A 23,258-nucleotide genomic window follows, 5' to 3' on the forward strand; every position below is an offset into this window, starting at 1 on the left:
TCGAGGTCTCTCTCTGTCACCTGGACTAGAGTGTCGTGGCGTCATCATAGCTCACAGCAACCTCAAACTCTTGGACTCAAGTGAGCTTCCTGCCTCAGCCTTCCAGGTAGCGGGGACTATAAACGTGAGCCCTGTGTCTGGCTTATTTTTCTGTTTTTAGTAGAGACAGAGTCTTGCTCTTGCTCAGGCTGGTCTTGGACTCTTGACCTCAAGTGATCCTCCCACCTCAGCCTCCCAGAGTGGTAGGATTACAGGCTTGAGCCCCTATACCCAGTCCATGATGCATTTTAGAGTTAACTTTTGCGAAGGATATAATGTTTTTGTCTAAATTGTTTTCTTTGCATATAGATGTTCAATTATTCCAGCTCCATTTGTTGAAAGACTTTTTTTGCTTCATTGTCTTGCCTTTGCTCCTTTTTATTTTAATTAAATTAAATTAATTAATTTATTTTTTGCAGTTTTTGGCCAGGGCTGGGTTTGAACCCGCCACCTCCAGCATATGGTACCGGCACCCTAACCCTTTGAGCCACAGGCGCTGCCCCTTTGCTCCTTTTTAAAAGATTAGTTGACTATATTTAGGGGGTATCTATTTCAGGTTTTCTTTCCTATTCCATTGATCTATTTGTCTGTTCTTTTGCCAAGTCTTAAGGATTATTATAGCTAGTAAGTCTTGAAGTCAGGTAGTGTCTGTTCTCTAATTTTCTTCTTCTTCTTCAATATTGTGTTGGTTATTCTGGGTGTTTGCCTCTCCATATAAGCTTTAGAATTAGTTTGTTAATATCCAGAGAATAACATGCTGGAATTTTGATTGGGATTACATTGCATTGACAGATCTTCTTGGAAAAAACCGATATCTAGACATTATTGAATCTTCCTACTTATGGGTTGTAAGACTTTTTTTTTTTTGCAGTTTTTGGTTGGGGCCGGGTTTGAACCCACCACCTCTGGTATATGAGGCTGGTGCTGAATCTTCCTACCTATGAACATGAAATATCCCTTCATTTATTTAGTTCTTCTTTGATTTTGCCCATCAGATTTTTGTAGTTTTTTAATATTGACTTTATACATATTTATTTACATTTATGGCTATTTCCTTTCTTTGGCTATTAATGTAAATGGTATTGTGTTTTTTATTTTATTTTTATTTTTATTTTTTTATTTTTGTAGAGGCAGAGTTTCACTTTATTGCCCTCGGCAATACACTCACTTTTGTAGAGTGTCGTGGCATCATACAGCTCACAGCAACCTCCAACTCCTGGGCTTAGGCGATTCTCCTGCCTCAGCCTCCCAAGTAGCTGGGACTACAGGCGCCCGCTACAACGCCCGGCTATTTTTTTTTGTTGTTGCAGTTTGGCCGGGGCTGGGCTTCAACCCGCCACCCTCGGTATATGGGGCGGGCGCCCTGCTCACTGAGCCACAGGCGCTGCCCTGGTATTGTGTTTTTAATTTCCAGTAAACATTGCTAGTATTTAGGAAAGCAATTGACTTTTGTCTAACAATCTTATTTCCTTTTTTCAATTCTTTTGGGTATATAGTTTGAAGAAGAATTGCTGGGTTATATGGCAACATTTTGAGGAATGGCTTGCTATGATTGCTTATAAATTCCAGGAGTTTTTCTGTTTATTCTTTTGGATTTTCTACATAGACAATTATATCATTTACAAACAAAGGCAGTTTCATTTCTTCTCTCCCAGTTGGTATACCTTCTGCTTCCTTCTCTTATCTTATTACATTAGCTAGGACTTCCAGAATGATGCTCGAAAGGAGTGAGAGGAGACATCTCTCCCTTAGTGGGAAAGCTTCTATTTTCTCATCATTATGTATGATATTAGCTGGAAGTTTTTTTTTTTTTGTAGAGACAGAGTCTCACTTTATGGCCCTCAGTAGAGTGCCGTGGCCTCACACAGCTCACAGCAACCTCCAACTCCTGGGCTTAAGCGATTCTCTTGCCTCAGCCTCCCGAGTAGCTGGGACTACAGGCGCCCGCCACAACGCCCGGCTATTTTTTGGTTGCAGTTTGGCCGGGGCCGGGTTTGAACCCGCCACCCTCGGTATATGGGGCCGGCGCCTTATTGACTGAGCCACAGGTGCCGCCCAAGCTGGAAGTTTTTAATACATATTCTTTATCAAGTTGAGGAAGTTCTCTATTCCTAGTTTATTGAAAGTTTTTTTTATCAAAAATAGGTATTGGATTTTGTCAAATGCTTTTTCTTCATCTGTTGATATGATCATATGATTTTGTGTTTTTAGCCTACTGATGAGATGGTTCAAAGTAATTGATTTTCAAACATTGAACCAACCTTGCATTCCTAGGATAAATCCCACTTGGTCATGCTGTATAATTCTTTTTATATATTGTTGGATTCAATTACCTAGTATTTTCTTATGGATTTTGCATCTATGTTTTTGAGAGATATTGATCTGTATTTTTCTTTTCTGTGATGTGTTGGTCTGGTTTCGGTATTAGGGTAGGGCTGGCCTCATAGGATGAGTTAGAAAGTGTTTCCTCTGCTTCTATCCTCTGAAAGATATTGTACAGAATTGGCATAATTTCTTTCTTAAAAGTCTAGTAGAATTTACCAGTCAATCCATCTTGGCCTGATGTTTTTGGTTGTGGAAGTTTGTTAATTATTGGTTCTGTTTTTTTAATAGCTATAGATCTATTCCGATTGTTCCATGTGGTCAAGAACAGACATTATATGATTACTGTTCTTTTAATTGCTAAAGTGTGTTTTATGGTCTAGAATATAGTCAACTTTATTCCATTTTATGGCCTAATAATATTCTATTGTATGGATATACCACATTTTATTTATCTATTCATCTGCTAATAGACATTGGGTTGTTTCTATTTATTGTTAAATCCATTGTACACTGAATACACAATTCAGTAGCAGTTAGTACATTCACAATGTTGTGCAATATCACCTCTATCTAATTCCAAAACATTTCACCAACCTAAAAAGAACGCTTGGACCCAGTAAGCTGTCACTCCTCATCTCCCCTCCCCTATTCCCTGGCAATCACTAATTTGCTTTCTGTCTTTATGGATTTAATAATTTTGAGTATTTCAAATAAATATAATCATACTTAATCATACTTATAATCATATATTTCAAATAAATATAATCATATAATCATGTGTGGGATTTTTTTTTTTGTTGTTGTTGTTCTGGTTTCTTTCACTTATCCCCAAGTTTTCAAGGTCCATCCATGTTGTAGCAGTCCTTTTTATGGCTGAATAATACTATTGTGTTGTATAGCTATATCACATTGTGTTCATCCATTTATCTGCTGATGGACATTTGGGTTGCTTCCACCCCTGGCTATATGAATAATGCTGCTATGAACTTGTACTAACTGCAAATTTTGTGTCCAAATAGGTTTGAGTACTTATTTTCAATTCTTTTGGGTAAATACCTAGAAGCAGAATTGCTGGCTTATATGGTAACATTGGCATAGGAATAGTCGACCTGTTTTCCAAAGTGGTTGCACAATTTTATATTCTCACCAGCAGTATATGAAAGTTCCAATTTCTCCACATTCTCACCAGCACTTGCTATTTTCTATCTTTTAAATTATAGCCATTCTAGTGGTATGAAGCAGTATCTCATTGTAGTTTTGATTTGCATTTTGACTACAGATGTTGAGCATCTTCTGCTTTAGACCATTATATATCTTCTCTGTAGAAATGTCTTTTCAAGCCTTTTGCTCATTTAAAAATTGAGTTATTTGGGCGGCACCTGTGGCTCAGTGAGTAGGTTGCCGGCCCCATATACTGAGGGTGGCAGGTTCAATCCCAGCCACGACAAAACTGCGACAAAAAAAAAAAAATAGCCAGCTATTGTGGCAGGCACCTGTAGTCCAAGCTACTCGGGAGGCTGAGGCAAGAGAATTGCCTAAGCCCAAGAGCTGGAGGTTGCTGTGAGCTGTGATGCCACAGCACTCTACCGAGGGCAACAAAGTGAGACTCTGTCTCTTAAAAAAAAAAAAAATTCAGTTATTTGGGGCAGTGCCTGTGGCTCAAGGAGTAGGGCACCAGCCCCATATACCATGGGTGGTGGGTTCAAATCTGGCCCTGGCCAAAAAAAAAAACTGCAAAAAATAAAAAATAAAAAGAAGGATTTAAAAAAAAGAAAAATTATTGAGTTATTTTATCCTTTTGTTGTTGAGTTGTAAGAGTTCTTTATATATTCTGGATTTCAGACTCTTATCAGATATATGATTTACAAATATTTTCTTCCATTCCTTAAGTTGCCCTTTCACTTTTTTTTTTTTTTTTATTGTTGCAGTTTGGCCAGGGTTGGGTTTGAACTCACCACCCTCGGTACATGGGGCCAGCACCCCACTCACTGAGCCACAGGCACCACCCTGCCCTTTCACTTTTTATCAGATATGTGGCTTATGAATATTTTCTCCTGTTCTCTGTTGTCATTTCACTTTCCTAACAGTGTCTTTTGATGTACTCTGTACTTTTATTTTGATGAAATCTAATTTATCTATTTTTGCTTTTGTTGCTTAGGGCGTGGTGTCACTTTTAACAGTTTATTGCCAAGTCCAAGATCATGATGAGTTACCCCTATATTTTCTTTGAAGAGTTTCATAGCTATTGTGATTACATTTAGGTTGTTGGTTCACCTTGAGTTAATTTCTGTAGATGGTGTGAGGTAGGGGTCTAAGTTCATTCTTTGGTATGTAGACAAATACCACAGAGAGATACCATACTAGTTGTTCCAGAGCCATTTGTTGAAGATATCAGAAAGAGACATTTTAAAGAAAAATGTTATGTAAAATATTAGTGTAATATGTATGCGTAAAAGTGTTAAGGTGATACTTGAGTGAATGAAGTTTGAGAAATGCTGTTTCTAGTGGATTTTTTCTTCTTGAAAGTTTCCTCTGGTCTGGAGAGATGCTTCATTTAGCAAAAGATGCCAGGAATGAGGATATATGGCCACTGGTCTCTACCCAGAGGGCCAACTTGTCAAGACCCCAGCCAGGCTCTGTCTCCGGTGCTATTTCTAGACATGCATTCATGAACAAGGGGTCTTGGGAGAAAAAGGAGAGTGGTTCCTGCTTTCTCCCCCAACCTTTTCACCACATACCTGGCATCTAGGCACCCCCTCCTCTTTCCCTAACTAGGCCTTGTTCCAGCTGCAGGCCCAGCACCTCTCCCATTTAGTCAGAGGCAATTCCAAAATCAACCTCAGGAGCATTTGGATATGTTTTCCAGCCCAGACTAATGGTGCTGCTGTCCACAGTCTGGACCCAGGTTTGTTTCCTCTGGGTGAAGTTGCAGCTCCTCACCTCCTGGAAGGTTGTGGAAGTGTGGTTTTCTTTTTCTCATTTTGCTTTTGAAACATAAGCATATTTCCAAGTCTTCCTGGCCAAATTATGTTGTGGGCCTACCGGCCTCCCTGTCAGTGTTGAGCAGCTCCGTAAGCTGCCTCTTATCCATAGCCAGATGTTCTCAGCTGTATTTGTTTCCTAGGGATGCCAGAACACAGTGCTACAAATTGGGAGGCTTGAAACAACAGAAAAGTGTTCTCTCACACTTACGGAGTCCAGAAGTCCAAAATTAGGTCATTAGGGTTAGTTCCTACTGGACACTGCCAGTAAGACTTTTCCAGGCCTCTCCCAGCTTCTGGTGATTGCTGGCAGCCCTTGCTGTCCCTGGACTTTAAATGTATCACTCTAATCTGTCTGTGAGTTCATGTGCTTTTCTTCCTGTGTCTCTTCTCCTCATGTAAGGACACTAGTTTTTTTTTTTTTTCTGAGACAGAGTCTCACTTTGTTGTCCTGGGTAGAGTGCCATGGTGTCACTCATGCAGGATCACAGCAACCTCAAACTCTTGGGCTTAAGCGATTCTCTTGATTCAGCCTCCCAAGTCGCTGGGATTACAGGTGCTCGCCACAACGCCCAGCTATTTTTAGAGATGGGGTCTCACTCCTGCTCACGCTGGTATTGAACTTGTGAGCTCAGGCAATCCACCCACCTCAGCTTCCCAGAGTGCTGGGATTACAGGTGTGAGCCACCTCACCTGGCCTAAGGACACTAGTCTTATTGGACGGAGGGCCCACCTTAGTTCAGTATGACCTCATCTTAACTGATTACATCTGCAGTGACTCTATTTGCAAAAAAGGTCACATTCTATGGGTCCAAGAAGGACATGAACTTTGAGGGGACACTAACCGGCCCAGTAGGTGACGCACTAGGGTTAGAGTGATGCATTAGAGTTCTTTACACCAAGGGTATAACGAGGTAGGAGGGTGTGGCTGACGCCCCATTTTCATGAGTTCCTACTTGCTGCCTCCTCTTTTAACAACCTGCACCTGCCACTCCTTTTGGAGACCCCCCTGAATTGAGCTACTAGAGCAGCTCCACTCACACACGGGAAGAAGCATGTGCAGACACATGTGTGCGCGTGCACATGTACACACACACACACACAGAGCCAGAGTGTCTGAGCATTCATGTCCCTTGGTGTTGCCATAACATGGTAATGACCAACAGGTGCACATACTGAAGCTGTCCTGGAGCTGAGAACAAACTCTGAAGTATAGCTTATACTCTACAAGCCCCTTGGCCCCGCTGCTGCCCGGTCAAGTTAAAGTGCACTTCCCTGTTCTTACTGACCTTCCTCTGCTACTGGCTTATTCTGGCAGCATTTCCTTAAGAAATCACTTTCACATGAACCTTCTTCTCAAAGTCTGCCCTGAGCAGCCCTGCCTGAGACAGGTCCCCCTGCATGGAGCTGCTGCATGAGATTTGTAGAGACTCTGTCCCTGAGGACTCACAAAGGAACCCACCTGCCAGGATTTTGAGGACTCAGAGATTCGTGGGTAATATGCTCTGTGAATGGAAGGCGCAGGGTATGTCTTCCCCAGTCACGCCGCCAGAGACCTAACCTGTCCTCTTAGGCTGCCAACCAGCCAGTGAGGAGTTAGTGCCAAAGCGCAGTGTGTCTTCCTGCTGTTGTTCACCAGACCTGAGTCCTTTACTCTTCCGAGCCGACCATGGGAAATCACCATGAGGCCACAGGCATGTGTCAAGGGCAGGTGTAGGTAGGGGTCTGGCATACATCTTTGTGTCACATATTGCACCTCTGACCTGGTAGTCCCGATTCCAAACATCTCTTCCATTTCCACTGTTTGGGAGGTGGCTGCTGTGCCCTCCTCATGCTGGGATAACACAGAGCTCAGGACATGAAGCTCAGGTGGTGTCACTGCCCGCTGTCTCACGGGTCAGGCAATGGATCAGGGTCTGTGTCTTCACAGAGTCTAGCAGTATGCCAGAAGTTGTTTTTCAAAAGTAGAGTACTGCTCTGATGCAGAAAAGTCTAGGGCTCTGCACGGGGACTCTTCTACTGGGGTTTGCTAAAGGCTCCACCCAAACTCTTTATCTAGCTTGATTAGTGGTGCAGCTGGCACTATGGCTTGGACCTGTGCAAAGCTGTCTTTTGCTTTGCATCAACACTGATAGCTTTCTGAGTCACCTAACAGTATTCCCTGTGGTGTACGCTGTTTTAAAATTTAAAGCTGAAAAGCAGGAGGCCACGAAACAACAAACACATTCTCACACGGCTCTGGGGGTCTGAAGTGTGGATTCAGGTGTTGTCAGGGCTGCAATCCCTGCCAATGCCTGGTCTTCCCCTGCCAGGCTCCGCTGGCTCTGGGCCCTCACTGGCTCGTGGCCACATCTCTCCAACCTGCCCTCCTGGTCTCATCTCTACGTGTCTCTCCTTTGTGTGTCTCATACCGCGGACATTTGTCATTGGATTTAGGACCTGCCTGGATAAGCCTAGATTATCTCCTCATCTTAAGATCCATAACTGAATTACACCTGCAAATATCCATTTTCCAAATAAGGTAATATTCATAGGTTCTGGAAATTAGAACATGGACATAGCTTTGAGGGGGGTTATTTTTCATCCTACTGCATGGTAGAGGTACAAGGTGCTCGAACATGTCTTTTGTCTCAGTGGGAATGGCTTGGCATGCCTCAGACCACTGGCTCCTCAAGATCAGTGGTTCTCAACCTTCCTAATGCCGCGATGTATTTTCATTGTTACAAAGGGGTCTCGACCCACAGGTTGAGAACTGCTGCTCTAGATCTTCCTCAACATGAGCCCTGAGTCTTCACGGGCACGATCTCCCACTGTCTGATGGGCACACATTTTACTATGACATCTCGGGTTCTTGCTTCTTCTGGTTCCCCAGGTTCACAGCAGTAGGGGAATGGCAGCACTGACCGAGTAAAGGGGTTTGGAGTCTGCCATCAACAGTGTCCACCATAAAGTCCTTGATCATCTTGGCATTCCACAGATACCACCCAGGTCCGTCATGTTGACATCATGTGAGTGTCGGCTGCAAACAGCTCATATGTGCCCCGTTCTCTGGAGAACTGCCCTCTGCCAAGTGGTAGGCTTCTTACCACGGAGGTTATGCCCCTTCAGGAGGTCCATGGGTCCTGCTGACTGACATGAGGGTATAAAACACTGGCTCCCCGAGGCAGGGCAAGCAACTCAGTGGTGCAAGACATGCCTCAAAGGCTTCCATGAGACCAGAACGAGGCGGCCTCCAGCCCAAGGACAACATGGGTTAGCTCTCCTCCCCTGCTCTGCCCAGCTCATTCTGTTTTTCCTAAAAGTCCACATCCCCCAAGTCCCCATCCCCAGATATACTTCTAGGGCTCCCAATCTAAGATAGTCCCTGGGAGTGATGCTATGATGGAGAGTGGAGTTAATGTCATCGAGGTAGACCATGAAGGCATTCTGCTGTCTCTGCTTTGCCAAGGCAGGCTGTCCTGGCTCCTCTTTGCTGCCAAATGCCCCGAAAAAAGGATTTGCTAAATTGGTGTCTGCACATCAGATCCCAGATGCTCCAGTTGAGACACCTCATGTCGCATAACAGGTGAGATTAGGCTGTCCCTCGATAGGCTTCTGGTAGCCAGCAGCTGATGTCCTTGAGAAACCTCCCCTGAGTACCTTACCTAATCTTGCCTTCCAACTCCCAGTTTTCTTCCATCATATCATCCTGTTTTATTTTTACAGCACTTATGACTGTCTGAAAATATGTAATAATTTATTTGTTTGTGGCCTTTCTCCCCAACTAGGGCGTAAGCTTCATGGAATAAGGACATGGTCTAACTTTTTCATAGCTATGTCCCAAGCACCCAACACTGTAGTAGGTGCTGAACCAATGTGTGTTAAGTGAATTAGCGGCGGAGCAGTGGAGGCCATTTTGGGGGTCAGTGGGATGGGAGGAGGCAAGACAAGGTGGGCTGTCTTCCAGGTGGTGAGAATCCTCCTGGCCTCTGCCAGCCTCCCACTGGCCAGTCTCCTTGTTGGGTCTGGCACAGACCTCAAGGAAACACAGGGTTTTTTAATAAAACCTCAGAGTCAATAAAGGCGAATGGTCTCAGGTGCCTCTCCTGCCGGCCCCAGCTGTTGACTTTAGAAGTCAAGAGGTTGGGGTCTTGCCCAATTCCCGTGTAGTGCAGGGAGATATAAGCTAGAAGGGCCTGGCCCATTTTATATGAAAAAAACAAAACAAAACACACTGGGCCCTGGAAAGATTCCACCGCCAGCCAGAATCAAAGGTCCATTCAGAGCGACAGAACCCCTCACATTCGCTGCTAATGAAAACCAAATTTCTCATTCCTCTGGGCATTTCCAGGGGCTGCGATTGGAGGGGGCTGCTATGGAGCCCTTGGCCACTCTCCCCACCACTGGAGGGGCTCCACTGTGTTAAAATGGTCTTATGATAATATGGGCCTCGTACTTTTTTAATTTCAGGCATCAGTGATTTAGGACTGAGTTGTTTTCATGGAAAAAGAAATAGAACCTGTTTGAGGCAGAGAAAGACTGCCACCTCGGCAGATATCCCCAAGGTGTGCATGGGGAAGTGGCCCGGGGAGCCTGCCATGAAGAGGCCGGGACCCAGGATGGGCTGGAGGGATACAGAGACAGGGATTTCTGTCTTTCATCCATGCTTTGGGAAATCATAGAACCATAGAACCACAATTTAGAAGGGTAGACACATCACTCTCAGAAGCAAAAAAAGGGTTATCAAGCATGTGCCCTTTCTGCTTCTTAGTACCTTTTCTAATTTCTTTTTCTCTTTTTGTCCTCATTTATCCCCACAACGTGCCTTTATAAGCCAATATGTGTCATGGGTACAAGCTCAGGAGTGCAAGAAATATCAGCTTTTCCCATAAAGTCAACTTAATTTTTACTTTGAGCCTCTAATACCTTTAGCTGGTGGGAAACTTGACCTTTTCAGTGAATACTCTGCCTTTGTCAGGATTGAGGTGGAATTCTGTTCTTGTTCCTCAGTTTTTTCATCTGTAAAATGGGGATAAAGATAGTACATACTTTAATGGGCTGATTTAAAAATGGCAAAATATTCAGAATAGTGCCTGGCATGAAGTATTAGTACTTTCTTCTTTTTTTGAGACAGTGTCGTGTTTGGTCACTTGGGTTAGAGTGCAGTGATGACTCAAATACATGGGCTCAAGAGATCCTCCTGTGTCAGGCTTCTGAGTAGCTGGGACTACAAGTGTGCACCACCACATCTGGCTAATTTTTTTATTTTTTGTAGCGATTGGTAGTGATGTAGTGTAGTCACTCTGTTGCCCAGTCTGGTCTCAAACTTGTGGCTTCAAGTGATCCTCCCAAAGTGCAGGGATTATAGGCATGAGCCACCCCACCTGGCCTAGTTGTTGTTGTTGTTATTATTTTATTTTATTTTTTTGTAGAGACAGAGTCTCACTTTATGGCCCTCCGTAGAGTGCCGTGGCCTCACACAGCTCACAGCAACCTCCAACCCCTGGGCTTAAGCGATTCTCCTGCCTCAGCCTCCCGAGTAGCTGGGACTACAGGCGCCCGCCACAACGCCCGGCCATTTTTTTTTTTTTTTTGGTTGCAGTTTGGCCGGGGCGGGTCCGAACCCGCCACCCTCGGCATATGGGGCCGGCGCCTCACCGACTAAGCCACAGGCGCCGCCCTGTTATTATTATTCCACAGGTTAAAAGAAGGCATCAAACCCAGCATGGGGGTATAACCTGGTGCAGGTGATGTTTTGGTTGACAGGTGAGTTGGTCCTAGCATGATCTCAAACTCTTCTGCTTGAACACTTATCAGTTTAGAAGCTTGATATACTACACCACTAACAAATACGCTTGTTTTAGAAAACTTGGAAAACAGAAAATTATAAAGAAGAAAATAGAAAACAGGTATAATCCCATCTTTCTAGTCATTCATTCTAGACTACCTCTATTTTTTAAACGACTTTGATGAACTATGTATACAATGTGTAGCTTACCTTCTTCCTGGAAGGTATTTCTACATTGATGGAAAATAAAGATCTGTATGAGAGGGAAAAGCCCCCAAATATTTAACTGTGGTTATCTTGAAAGGGGGATTACAAGTCTTTTTTCTTGTATTTTCTTTTGTAGTCCGTATTGTCTACTTTTCCTTCTATGTATTATTTTGTGTCATTTAAAAGTATTTTTTTTTTTAGGGAAGCACCTGTGGCTCAAAGGAGTAGGGCGCCGACCCCATATACCGGAGGTGGTGGGTTCAAACCCGGGCCTGGCCAAAAACTGCAAAAAAAAAATTTGTTTTTAAAAATTTAATACATAAAACTTGTGAATCCTGGATTCAAAGTATTATAACCTTTACATCTTCAGACTATGGAGGAGAGTAGGGTGGTTGGACCAAACTCTGAGCCTTGGACTCTCTAGTCCAACAGGCTACATGTGGCCTTGGGTGTGGTCAGAGGGTTGTCACAAAGAAACTGAGGCAGGACATTGGGTTTATTAAAAACTTGTAGCAGAGGGGCAACCACTGGGTGTGGTGGCTCACACATGTGACCCTAGCACTCTAGGCCCATGCGCATGGCTCCCTCCTCTTCCCATTTTCTCTGAGGGGGAGGGACACCTCCTCTGAGCAGCCTCACATGTCCACCCAGATCTGCACCATGTATCCCACAAGTTAGTGCACTCTGTTTTTCTGTCTGTCTGCCCTGGGAACTCCTGGCTATGATTTCTTTACCTTGTTTTTCCTGGTGCCTGGCACCTGGGGGTAGGGAGGAGCTCAGGTCTGTGTTTGGAGAATGAGTGAATGAATGAATGAATGAATTTGGACGAAGGCCTTGAAGACTCAGGGCCCCAAGAGCCTAGTGTGGTGGGGTGGCCCGGACAGCTGCCACCTGCTAGGACATGGAAGCGCTCACAACTCTTCCCTGCATTCAGCGTAGGCACAGAGGGAAGATGGTGGCAGAAAGCTGGCTCCGGGGTGCTGCACTCCCCTTTTGCAGGATGGAGGGCAGGCTCTTTCTGCGGGTGAATATAAACATATAAAACAAACAGCACACTCCTAGCTGCAAAACTAAAAATAGGAAGCTCGGAATTTGCTCCCCAGGCTCCCCTAGCTGCTGGACCACACAGGTGTGGCTGCGGATGTCGGGATGCAGCCCCTTGCCCCCTCTGCCCACAGCCTGCACGGGGAGCATGGGGGGAGTTCTGGACTCCTGCCAGGAACAGTCCATACTATCCCTCTGGCCTCCCCTGCTCCTGTCCCTTTTGACAGCTCGTTTCATTTAAGACCCCAAAATGAACTACCCCACTGAGGTGCCTTCCCTACTTATGTGGCCAAGCTCGGGTGTTTGGTGCAGCTGGGAGCTGTCCTGGGCCTTGCCAGGCCGGGTTGGCTGTTCACAGGGGTGCAGTCTGGGGCAGGGAGGGGTCCGGCTGAGGGGTGAGGCAGGTCTGGGTCTGTAACCAGCCCTCGTAGTTTCCTGGTTGGCGTGTGTCATCATTCCTGCCCTATAGAACCCTGCAGTGACCATTTCCCATGCCACAGCCCTGCCATGGCCAAGCTGCTTCCCGAGGCCAGTGATGTGGCCCTGCCGACTTCACTCCCCAGGAAGTACCAACCACAGGCCAGGGGGCCACTCTGGGAGCCTCGAGGCTGGCACCACCTCTCTGAGTCCATCACAAGGCCAGCTGCAGGCTGAGGGCACTGGGGAAACTGAAGGCCCTGCCCACATCGCAGGGATGCCAGGGACTCTGAAAAGGCATTTTGGAGTCTGAGGGTTCCAGACTCTGGCCTCCTCACCCTGGAATGGCTGCTTCACATCTCAAGCTCCGGCTGGTGGCTCAGGGGAGGTGAGTGGGGCTTTGCCAGGCTCCAGGAGGCGGGGGTGGCAGGACTATGGCATCAACCCTTCCTTCATGCCAGGTCCCTGGCTGCTACTCAGGCCTGGCGCACAGTAGGTGCTCATTCAATGTGAATAAAATGGAGTCTCAGAGAGGGGCAGCCACATAGTTCAGGGAGAAAAAAAACCGTTCTCCACATCAAGACCCTTCCTGGGCTCTTTTGGAGATACGTTTCCTGGGTTTAGAAAGTTCTTTCTAATACCTAACCCAAATTCTGGCTGCAACGGAGGCAGCCATTCTCCAAAGCGGGCATGTCTGCCCTGCCTCCACCTGCTGCCGGGTGTGTCCACCCTGCTGCCATCTGCAGGCCATCAAGGCTACTACAATGCTCCTGCAGCCCTGGGGCCTCAGCCGGCCTGGGACTTCTCTGGGCCTTGGTTTCCAGGTGTGCTGATCAGGGCCTACTGGGTGCAGGTGATGGGGACTGGAGTTGAGGGCTGTTAGCTACATCCTCTCCCATCTGCTGTGGCACCAAAGTGTAGCTTCTGGGGAGAGGCTATTATTCCCTTCAAAATAACCCCAAATAAACACAAACACAAGCAGCGTTGGCCATGTAGACTCACGTGCAGACTAGCCCTGCTTCTCCCTGGCAGATGCCACCCAGAAAAGACCCACAGGGAAATTCTGTGGTGAGTACCAGTGAGAGAGGAACCCGCTGTCCCCTGGGGCAGAGGGTACATGGGAACTTCCTGTTGGGTGCTGGGTTTTAGGCAGAACAACCCAACTGAACAGGGAAAAGTTGTGGGATTAGTTTTAGAAGTAAGTGGCATCACTCAAAAATAAGGTCTGTTTGATGAAAATTCCCCTCCATGAGTCCCACCTGGCCAGGCACTGAGCTGGGTGTTGGGGCCCTGAGTGGGCCAGGCCACCTTACCAGCAGGCTGGGGAGGGGGCTGTCAAGCCAGGTCCCCACACCACTGGTGCCACAGCCCTCATCATCAGGCTGTGGGCTCAGCTCAGCCATGAGCAACTCCAGTGACGCACGGAACCCCACAGTACCCCATCTTTGCACGTTAGTCATGTTAGCTGCACAATGGGGCCACTGATGCAGCTCCTTGCTTTCAGCCCCACGTGTTACTAACTTGCCAGTTCTCAGAAGGGGGACTCTCCCCCAGGCGGCGTAGCACTCCCGCTGCCTCTGCCCCCTTTCCAAATCTGAGTCAGGGGATCCAGCTGGAGTAGGTGCTCAGCTGCTTCTGTTTCCTAGTGGAGACTCACAAACCACTGGTTAGAAGACGGGAGAGGGAAGGACATTTTGAAGACCTAACTGATGTTCTGGGGTTTCGGCCACATAGGAGGCCTCACTGGCCATCCTTGTACCAGGGTGGTTGCTGTGATGGTTCCCGAGGGAGATGGACACAAGGCCAAGGTGCCAGTGTCTCCAAAGCTGCGGTTTAGGCCTGTACCTGCCATCAGCGGTGGGAGGTCTCTATCCTGCCCATCTGCCCTCCCCTGCCAACCCCCACACACACAGCCCAAGAAGCCTGGCACTGGGTTTTCCGACACATGTCACAGTTATATTATTGTAACAAATCAGTCAAAATTCCATTTTACAGTTAAATAGTACAGAAGATAGTTTGCTGTACAAGCCAGTTGTGCATTAAGGACAAACACACCAAGCAAATGATAGTGCAAAGCAGTTTCCACCCTTTCCCTCCCTCTTCCCAGCTCGGGACGGCTTTGTGGAAGATAAGAGTGTGGCAGATAGCAACACCCACAACAAGTTACATAGGATTTGCAGCCACCACTGGGTAACACCACCACTTACAGTAACACTGGTTCAAAACCCCTTTGTTTCCTCGTGCTTTTGACGTCAAGTGTGTTTGCCTACTACAACTTTAAAGCAGCCATGTAAATAAGGACCCACTTTTCCAGCCCAGGTTGTCTGCGCCCACTATGGGCCTTAGAAACAGACTCCATGTGGCTGCCATCTCTTTTGGTCAGGAGGTGGGGAGTCAATTTATTTCCTGTCCCTGCTCCCACCAGGGCTTGGGTCTCAGGAAGGGATAGTCATCTGGGGACCACACAGTGCTGGGCACTGGGAACCCAAAGGTGCCTCCGTGCTGGCCTGGGGCCAGGCTAGAGCCAGAGAATAGAAGTGAAGAAGGTACACAGTCAATGGATTCATAGCCGCTTCCTGAGAAGGGGGGGAGGGGGGCCCTGCATGTTGGGAGGCAGCAGGACACTGCCAGCAGCTATTTTGGGGAGATGGAGACTGCTTTTTCCAGTGAGGGCAGGATAAAACTACAGCAGGAAGGATCTAAAGAGGATCACCAGAAGGACTTCCTAACCTGCCACAGTGTGTAGCCGGCACGTGGATCAGGCTGTTACTACAGGTTGGGGGTGGCATGGTAGGCCATGTGCTCCACCCAGGAGCGTGTTTTGTAGGGGAGGTTTCCACATCCACAGATGTGGCAGAAACAATTACAAGAAAACCACACGCTCTCTTGCCCTTGTAAGAGTTTTCTTGTCATTTTCCAAAGTTCTAATCCTTTCTAGAACTAAAGAACTCTTGACATGAGAATTAATGCAGCCTAAGCCCTTGGGCAAGGCCTGCTCTCTCATTTGCAAAATTTAGGAGTGATGCTTCCCTTTGCAGCGCAGGGGACTGAGCTGAGGCTGGTGAGTCCCTCATAGCTCCCCCATTCTGCTGTCACGAAGACAGCTCGCTCCGCCTCCCACCCCCACTACCAGAAGGCCCACGGATCCTCTAGGACAAATGTCCAGGAGCCACAGGTGAGAGCCCAGCCTCTCACATTTCTCAGGGCCACCTGCCATAGAAGCTGGCGGGATGCTGCCCGTTGAGAAGTAACCTTTTGGGGAGGTACTGAGATCCTAATCACCCCACACCCTCAGAAGGCGGTGCCTGGGAGCAGGATGTTGACAATCATTGGGTTTACCTGTAAGAAATCCTGTGTTTGAAAATGTTTTTACTGAAGCTTCCCCCATCCCCCCAAATCTGTTTTAAAAATGGCTTTGTTAAAGACTGTTTGCTTTTAGAGCATAAAAAGCCAGAGAGTTGCATGGCCAGAGTTAGAAGATTCGCCCGAATCTTCCCTGGAGGCCTAGGGGGAAGGGGGACAGCCCGGGTGCAGGGTGGGACAGCGGTGCTGACATTTGACTCAGTGAATGACTCCTCACCTCAATGCCTTCTCCTAGGGCCTATATGGCCACTGTGTTTTCTCTAAAAATGGAAATTAATAAGACCAGTTTAAGGAAAAGGTGACTCCCTGGCCCCCATGAGGACAGAGGGTGAATGCCTTGGGCTGGTAAAGTGCATGGAAGGGCTGGTCTGCAGCCACCTTCCCTGATTCTAGGGACTTGAATGCTGCTGTACCCTAATCAATCTGCTCTGAAGCCTGGGACCCACAGCAGCTGGGACAGGCCAGCAGCTGAGAACTGTGGGGAAGCAGGGCCCAGGCTCAGGTGTGTTCTGCTCCCATCTCTGCCAGCAGTGTCCTGGATCCTGCCCCCTCTATACAATGAGGGGAACCCTTCTAGAGCAGGGGCGTTTCCAGTTCTGACTTAACTGTGTAAATGTAGGGAGGGAAAGGTGGAGGGGTAGGGCGATCTTCCCAGGGCCCTGTGGCTTATCCTGGGGGCAAACGTGCTGCCTCTCTGGAAGAGATGGCCCCTGACAGCACTGGGGCTAGTTGGAGACAGCGAAGCCATTCTGGGGAGGTGGCAGGGGAGCCTAATTTCCCACAGGCGTGTGGACTGAGATGACTAGGGTCAGGGCTGGGGGCAGTGTCCTGGGGGAGGTCCCTGCCCTTCTGTATAGAGATGAGGATGGACAGGTGCACTTGAGCCATGCACCAGCTCTGGACCTTGGGACCATGACTGCCCTGGAGGGCAGGTAGGGCAGGTCCCATTCCTGCCCAGAGCCTCGGAGCTGGGCCAGTCACTCCTCTGGAAGGCTGTTGGGGGTCCCCGCCTCCAGCGGGAGGAGTCCCAGGGTGGTCAGTAGGGCCGCCACACGGCCTCGTCCATACGGCCTGGCGTGCTCAGGGCTGTGGGCGAGTTGCTGTGGCTGCCGTCAGCCTCCACGCCGTCACTCTGGCCACCTAGCGTGGGGTTCATGAGGTTGCCTGCCGCCACAGACGCGGCATTGCTGGAGCAGGAGGCCAGCATGCGGGTGGGTGAGCGATCGCCGCCACTGCTGCTGCTGCCAGCCACCATGGAGAACTGGTAGGAGCCGGAAGATGCACCGTAGTAAAGGTGGTAGGGGGACGGGTTGGCCTGGAAGGGCCCCGCCTGGTTCTGCGAGGCCCCGGGGTACGGTGGCGGGAGGTAGGTGTGGTGGAAGCGGCTGGTGGCCGGCATGCCCGCCACACTGAGGCTGCTGATGCTTGTGCCCGAGGGTGTGGCGCTGTAGGGGAAGGCCGCAGACATGGCCCCCGGGTAGTGCATCCTGGGGTCAGGGAAGCGGCTCTCTGTGAGGGCGGGTGGCAGCGCTGAGAAGGAGCGGTCAAACTGACGGGGGTCGGAGAATGGGTTCAGGTCCAAGGTGCCTGCAGGACAGCAAAGAGGAGGGTCTATGGCAGCCCAGAAGGCCCTTCCTGAAGGCTGACGGGGGCTGGGTTCACAAGGCCCATTTTGGGGGTTCCTGGTTCTAGATCTGGCTGTCCTGTCCTGCCATGCTCTGAACATAGCTCACCTGGGAGGGCGCGCCCTGGGCCAGAGACAGCCTCGGAGCCTCCCGACTCTTGGCAGCAGAGAGGAAGAGGGCTTACTTTCTTCCCTTTAAATCCTCTTTCCTAGCCTGGCAGTGGAGAGGCCTAAGGAGATGGGGAGTGGGGTGGGGGGCTGGGGACCAAATTGGCACGTCCACTGTGAACAGCTGTCAAGAACATAGGTGTGAGAAGGGTCTCCAATGGCCCTGTGAGACTGGGAACTGACTCCTGCTTTTGAAGGTAAGGAAACTGAGGCAGAGAGAAAGCAAGAATGATTCTCCAGTTGCCCAGAAAGGACTGAACTCATCATGAGGCCTCTCCGCTGGGACCACATGCATGTGTAGGTGAGAATGTGTGTGCATGCTCCTGCCCAGGTACAGCCCAGGGAGGGCCCAGGGGCTCATCCTAGGTACCCTGGGTATGGGTGCTTGGTTCATGGTGGCTCTGCTGCCTCTCCTCCTGGGCCTGTCTCCTTTGCAGCCTGGAGCTGACGGGTGGCTGTAAGTGACCAGGTGCCACACTTGCCTGCCTTGACAGCAAAGGGAGGCTACAGGGCTCAGGGGCCCAGGCCCCTGCTGGTCACAGAGATAGTGTCCAGCCCAGCCAGCCTCTGTCCTGGCTCCCTCAGAAGTTTGGATCCTATGACAAGGGTGTCATAGCCTCTGGCCCCAGCTTGTAATCACAGACCACCCCCCCCACTGTAGCATTCGAAGGGGTTTGGAGTTGAATCCCCTTGGTGAGAAAGCTGAGGCCCAGACAGGGCGAGTTACTTAATATTCTGTGCATTGGCTTCCCTGTCTTAAAAAATGGGGACAATAATAGTTCATAAGGATCTAGTTAACACACATGAAGTATTTAGAATGGAACTGGGCACAGAGATGGCACCCAGGGGGACTCTGCACTGCTGGAGCAGCTGTGATGCCTCTTGCTCTGGGAACTCAGGAGAACTGGCTTGTTCAGGCCCTGCAAAGATGAGGTCCTGAGCCTCGGCCTTCCTTGTACTCTTCAGCAATGGGGAGGCAGACGAGCCCCCAGCAGTGGTCCAGAGGTGACATCATGACCAACCCCTCTATCTCATCCTCCAAAGGATAAGGGCCAAGAAAAGGATCTAGAAGAGTCCGTCTCTGTTCCTTGGCCCAGCAGGGCTGGTGCTGGCTTGGGGTGGGCAATGCCTACCATGATGGAAGCTTGGCTGAGGTGCCACGTGACCTCTGGTGGGATGTATGACTTCTTGGGGGCTTTGGGCACTTTCTTTCCAAGTCAGCTAGCATGTGTCACTTAGTATTGGGTTCTGGCCCTGGGCATGGATCAGAATAGAACGATGCTTCCAGCTCAAAGATGGAGGGATGTGGGGATGGGAATCCAGGTGGCTGGGGCCTTCTGGAACACCTGATATAACAGGTCACCTAGGTGGTCGGCACTGCCTTAAAGCCCAAGGTATCGGAGGGCCTGGCTGCCTGTCCTCATCCAGGGACCCAGGGGAGAAGGCATGTGCCCGGTGGCACTCCAAGCATAGCCGAGCCTGAGGCTGACAGCACCACGCTGAGTGGAGCAGCAGTGGGTCTGCTCATGGACAATAACCCCATTCTCAAGACAAAGGAAGCCCAGATAGGGACCCTGGGATGTGACAGCAGGACTGTGGCCCAGGGAACATAGACTCTGCAGCTGTGGGCTTGGGACTAGTGTGTGTGTCCCTTAGAGCCCACATGGGCTGCAGGGCTGCGGGCTGTGGGCTGGACCTGGCTGGACCTGACACCATCCCCGCCAGCCTCCTTCCTTGAGGCCACCACCCCTCCTCCAGGGTGGTGGGGGAAGTACCTGCCCTCAGCACTCCCTCAGACCCCTCCAGCCACTTCCTCCTGGCTCCTGCGCCTCTACCATGCCTCCACCATCCAGCCTCACAGCCCTGGGAAACCCAAGCTGGCCGGGCCACTGTCGGGCAGCCAATCCCAACAGTGAAAGGAAATGTTTATTTTCTTCTCCAAATTGCCCCAGCTGCTGTGTGGTGGCTGAATGAGTCCTTTGAGTTGTGAGAAGCCCCTTTTGTGGCCGACTGTGGTGGGGGTATGGGAGGAGCTAGGGTCTCTGTACCCTTTACCAGTGACAAAGGCTGGAGGGGTCAAGCTGTTAACAGGCACCAAGGGAAGTGGTGGTGTGGTGTTCTGAGTGGCATCACCAGATGGGCGTCTGAAGGCAGAGGAAGGGAGGGCCTATGAGATTGACTTCCCAAACCTGGGCCTGCCAATGCCCCTCTGTGGTGGGGATCTCCTTCTCCCCACTTTATAGATGAGAAAACTGAGGCTTAGAGTGTGAGAGTCTAGCCTAAGATCACACTGTCAATGCCTGGCAGTGCCTGAATTTCTAGCCAAGTCCATCTGACTGCAAAGTTCAAGCTCCTTCCCCAGTCTGGCTGTCAAGGGCCCTTTCTCCACTGGACAGCCCCAGGGAGGGGAGAACTGCTGGGGCAAAGGGCCACACAGGACACAGAAGGAGAAGTAGGTATGCCATGGGCCCCACACAGGCCAGCATCCTCTCCTTCCAGCCCCAGAGTGGAGTGGGGGCTCTGCTCACTATGGGGCTGGACAGAGGGTAGACAGGCTGCCTCAGGCTCCCGCGGACACCAATGCCCAAGCCATGTCCACTTGACCGTGTGAGGGCAGATGTGGGCTCCCTTTCCATGGAAGCTGGTAGACAGGAAGCCACTGTTCACCCCCAGATGCTGGGTTTTTGGTCCCCAGGCCCTACTGGGGCTGGCTCTGCCTACAGGCTGCGGGGGACAGGAGCAAGGACAGCTACTGGGCAAGGGGCACAGGAGCCAGAGGGCAGGGTGCCTCCTAGCACTGTTGAGACAGGACCCCCATGCCTCAGGCCCTAGAGCTGAGTGTCTCAAACTCACTAGCCCAGGGCTCAGGGCTGGGCCTGGGGTCGTTCCCCATCCTGGGTTCTGAGCAGAACCACAGCTTCCTGAGCCCAGGCCAGATGGAGGGACCTTCTTTTCATGCCTAGGTGCCTAGGTGCTCCATCAAGCCTGGAACACATGTCAAGGGCACCAAGGAAAGAGAGAAACTGCTGACCCCCACTCACCACAGTGCATGGGAGGGAGAGAGGGGGGTCGGGCAGGTAGGTGCCAGCCTGCAACTCTGTTCTGGGCCTCCTTCCCTGTGCCCTCAGAAGAGCAGATAGGTCTTGGGGGCAGGTGCTGTGGAGACTGCAGACCTGCTGACTGATGGGTTATACGACCCAACGGTGGTCCTTAACCTCTTAGGCCTCAAGTCATTCACCTGTCAAAGGGCTCTGACCAGGCTCTGGTGAGTGAGAAAGGACACAGCATGTGACAGGGCCAGCCCTCTACCTCTGTCCAGCCCGTTTGCTGAGCCCTCTCTGCCTCTGCCTGGCCCGTGGGCAATGTGCACACAGCCTTCTGTAGGCCTACCTCCCTGACTCCCGGGACCTGGAGGACGGATAGATTTAGCATCCAGCTGTCTGACAGGCACTGCCATGTGCTGCGTATCTCTGAAAGGTCCGCCTGAGGTCTACTACAGCCGTACCTGCTGTATCCATCTAGACAACGGGGACAGAGACCCAGTCTCCCAGTCCTCACTTCTACCTCAGCGCCTTCCTGTATGGGAGGAATCTCTGGACAGGCTGGGAGACGTTTTCTAGGCAATGCTGTGTGCCTTTCTAGGGCGGGAAGATCACTTTCCAGTGAGTACAGTGTGTCTGAGTGCAGTAATGTCAATTACTGCATTACAGTAATTTTCAATTACTCACTGCAGCCCTGGGCAGAGGCATCCACCACCACTCCAATTACAGATGAGAAAGCTAAGGCCAATGGGAAGGCACAGTGCATACAACAGGGTGTGCCTGGCACAGCTCCTTGGACAAATCATGCCCTGATTTTAACAGGGGAAATATGAGGGTAACCCCACTCCCCCAGGGTATAGTGTGCTCCTAAAGGGCATGGCCGTGTCAGTTTACGCTGATCCCTGGGGCCACGCGCTGAGCACACATCAGTGGGTGTTTGTTGAGTGAATGAAGGAAAGCCAGCATGGAACAGGCCCCGGGGTAACATCCACAGGAGCGAAGGAGCCCAGCTGCCTCCTCTAGGAAACAAGGGCAAGCAGCGACTGTTCTTCCGATGGGCTTTTGGTTGGGGATGGATGGACCCCTGTCTAGGTCCCCCTTCCACCCCTGTGCCCATCCCCTGCCCGGTAGCCCCTGCTGTGCCATACCTTGGATTGGGGTCTGGGCCTGGCTGAAGTGGCTGGTGCTGCTGAGAGAGCCCCGGGGGCTGGGTGTGCTCGGTGTCACTCGCATGCGCACCCGCTCCAGGTCTCCAAAGCGGTCCGGGAACACCTTGGTCTGGTCCTCCAGCTTCTGTCGGTGCCCTGCAGAGCACAGGGAGTCCATCAGCTGCTGGTTTGCAGGGTCTTAGGGGGGAGACAGAAATGCCTCACTCTGCTGGGAAGTTCTTCCTAACATCTAACCGTAAGGCACTGCAGGGAGATCCCTAAGGTCACCACCAGCCTCTTTCCTGAAGTTCTCAAAAGACTTTCTGAACAAAGCATGGTTGTGATGTGCCATCCCAGGGCTGCTGTGGTCTCGCCCGTCTGCATGAGTAGGACCCATCATTCTTAATGCAGGAGAGGCTCAGACGGTGGCTCCAGGTCACAAAACCAGTTAAATAGTGGAGTTAAGATTCAAACTGAGGGTTCAAATCAAAGCCTATCACCTACACCTTTATAAAACAGTATTTAGCAGAAGAGAAAACTGAGGTAACAGGCATGAGAAACTGGCCCAAACATGGTCCCAAGGCAGGCAGGGAGAGAGCCCAGGGGTACAGCCACCCTCCGTCCCGCAAGAGCAAGGGGAGGAGGCCCCAGGATGGACCTGCTGGATGCTCCAGCACCAAGCCACCCTGTGATCTGCAGCACATGCCCTCTCTACTCCAGGCCACTGCAGAGGGGAGCTCCACCAGGGCGCTAGGCAGAAGGGCAGGGCAGGGCACGGGAGTGAAGGCTAGACCAGCGCACCTGGCTTAGGGCATCACACATGGAAAAAAATGCCAGCATGTCCCATTACCCCTCTGCCATGGTGCACACGACAAGAATGCCAGCCTTGTCCCAGAGGTGCTGGGAGGGTCAAGGTGGCCAGGACCTTGACCTCTTGCAGCCTGCTGAGGCCAAGGGGACGCTTCTTGAGTGACATCAGGCTTGCAGGGACCTCTCCTACCACACATACACACTCACACATACACACACTTCTCAGTTATTCATTTTACATTTCACAAGTAATGTGTGAATATTTATAAAAATAAAAGCATTATAGGTAAGGCTCTTTTGATCCACCCTAAGCCCTTCTTCAAA

At 50.0% G+C, this 23,258-nt stretch overlaps 1 protein-coding gene across 2 annotated transcripts in view; it reads right to left on the reverse strand.

Moving 5' to 3' along the window:
• Positions 1-14,716: 14,716 nt before the first annotated feature.
• The window catches only part of RUNX3 (RUNX family transcription factor 3), a 63,097-nt gene continuing 54,555 nt past the window's right edge, over positions 14,717-23,258 (reverse strand). For both annotated transcript variants that reach the window (XM_053576121.1, XM_053576122.1), the window contains 2 exons: positions 22,125-22,280; positions 14,717-17,730 (listed from right to left, as the gene is read on the reverse strand). In XM_053576121.1, coding sequence (XP_053432096.1) covers positions 17,180-17,730; positions 22,125-22,280 — 707 coding nt within the window. In that variant the 3' untranslated portion in view covers positions 14,717-17,179. The remainder of the gene's footprint in view (positions 17,731-22,124; positions 22,281-23,258) is intronic.

This window comes from Nycticebus coucang, chromosome 22 (genome assembly GCF_027406575.1).
Source record: "Nycticebus coucang isolate mNycCou1 chromosome 22, mNycCou1.pri, whole genome shotgun sequence".
Lineage (NCBI taxonomy): Eukaryota > Metazoa > Chordata > Mammalia > Primates > Lorisidae > Nycticebus > Nycticebus coucang.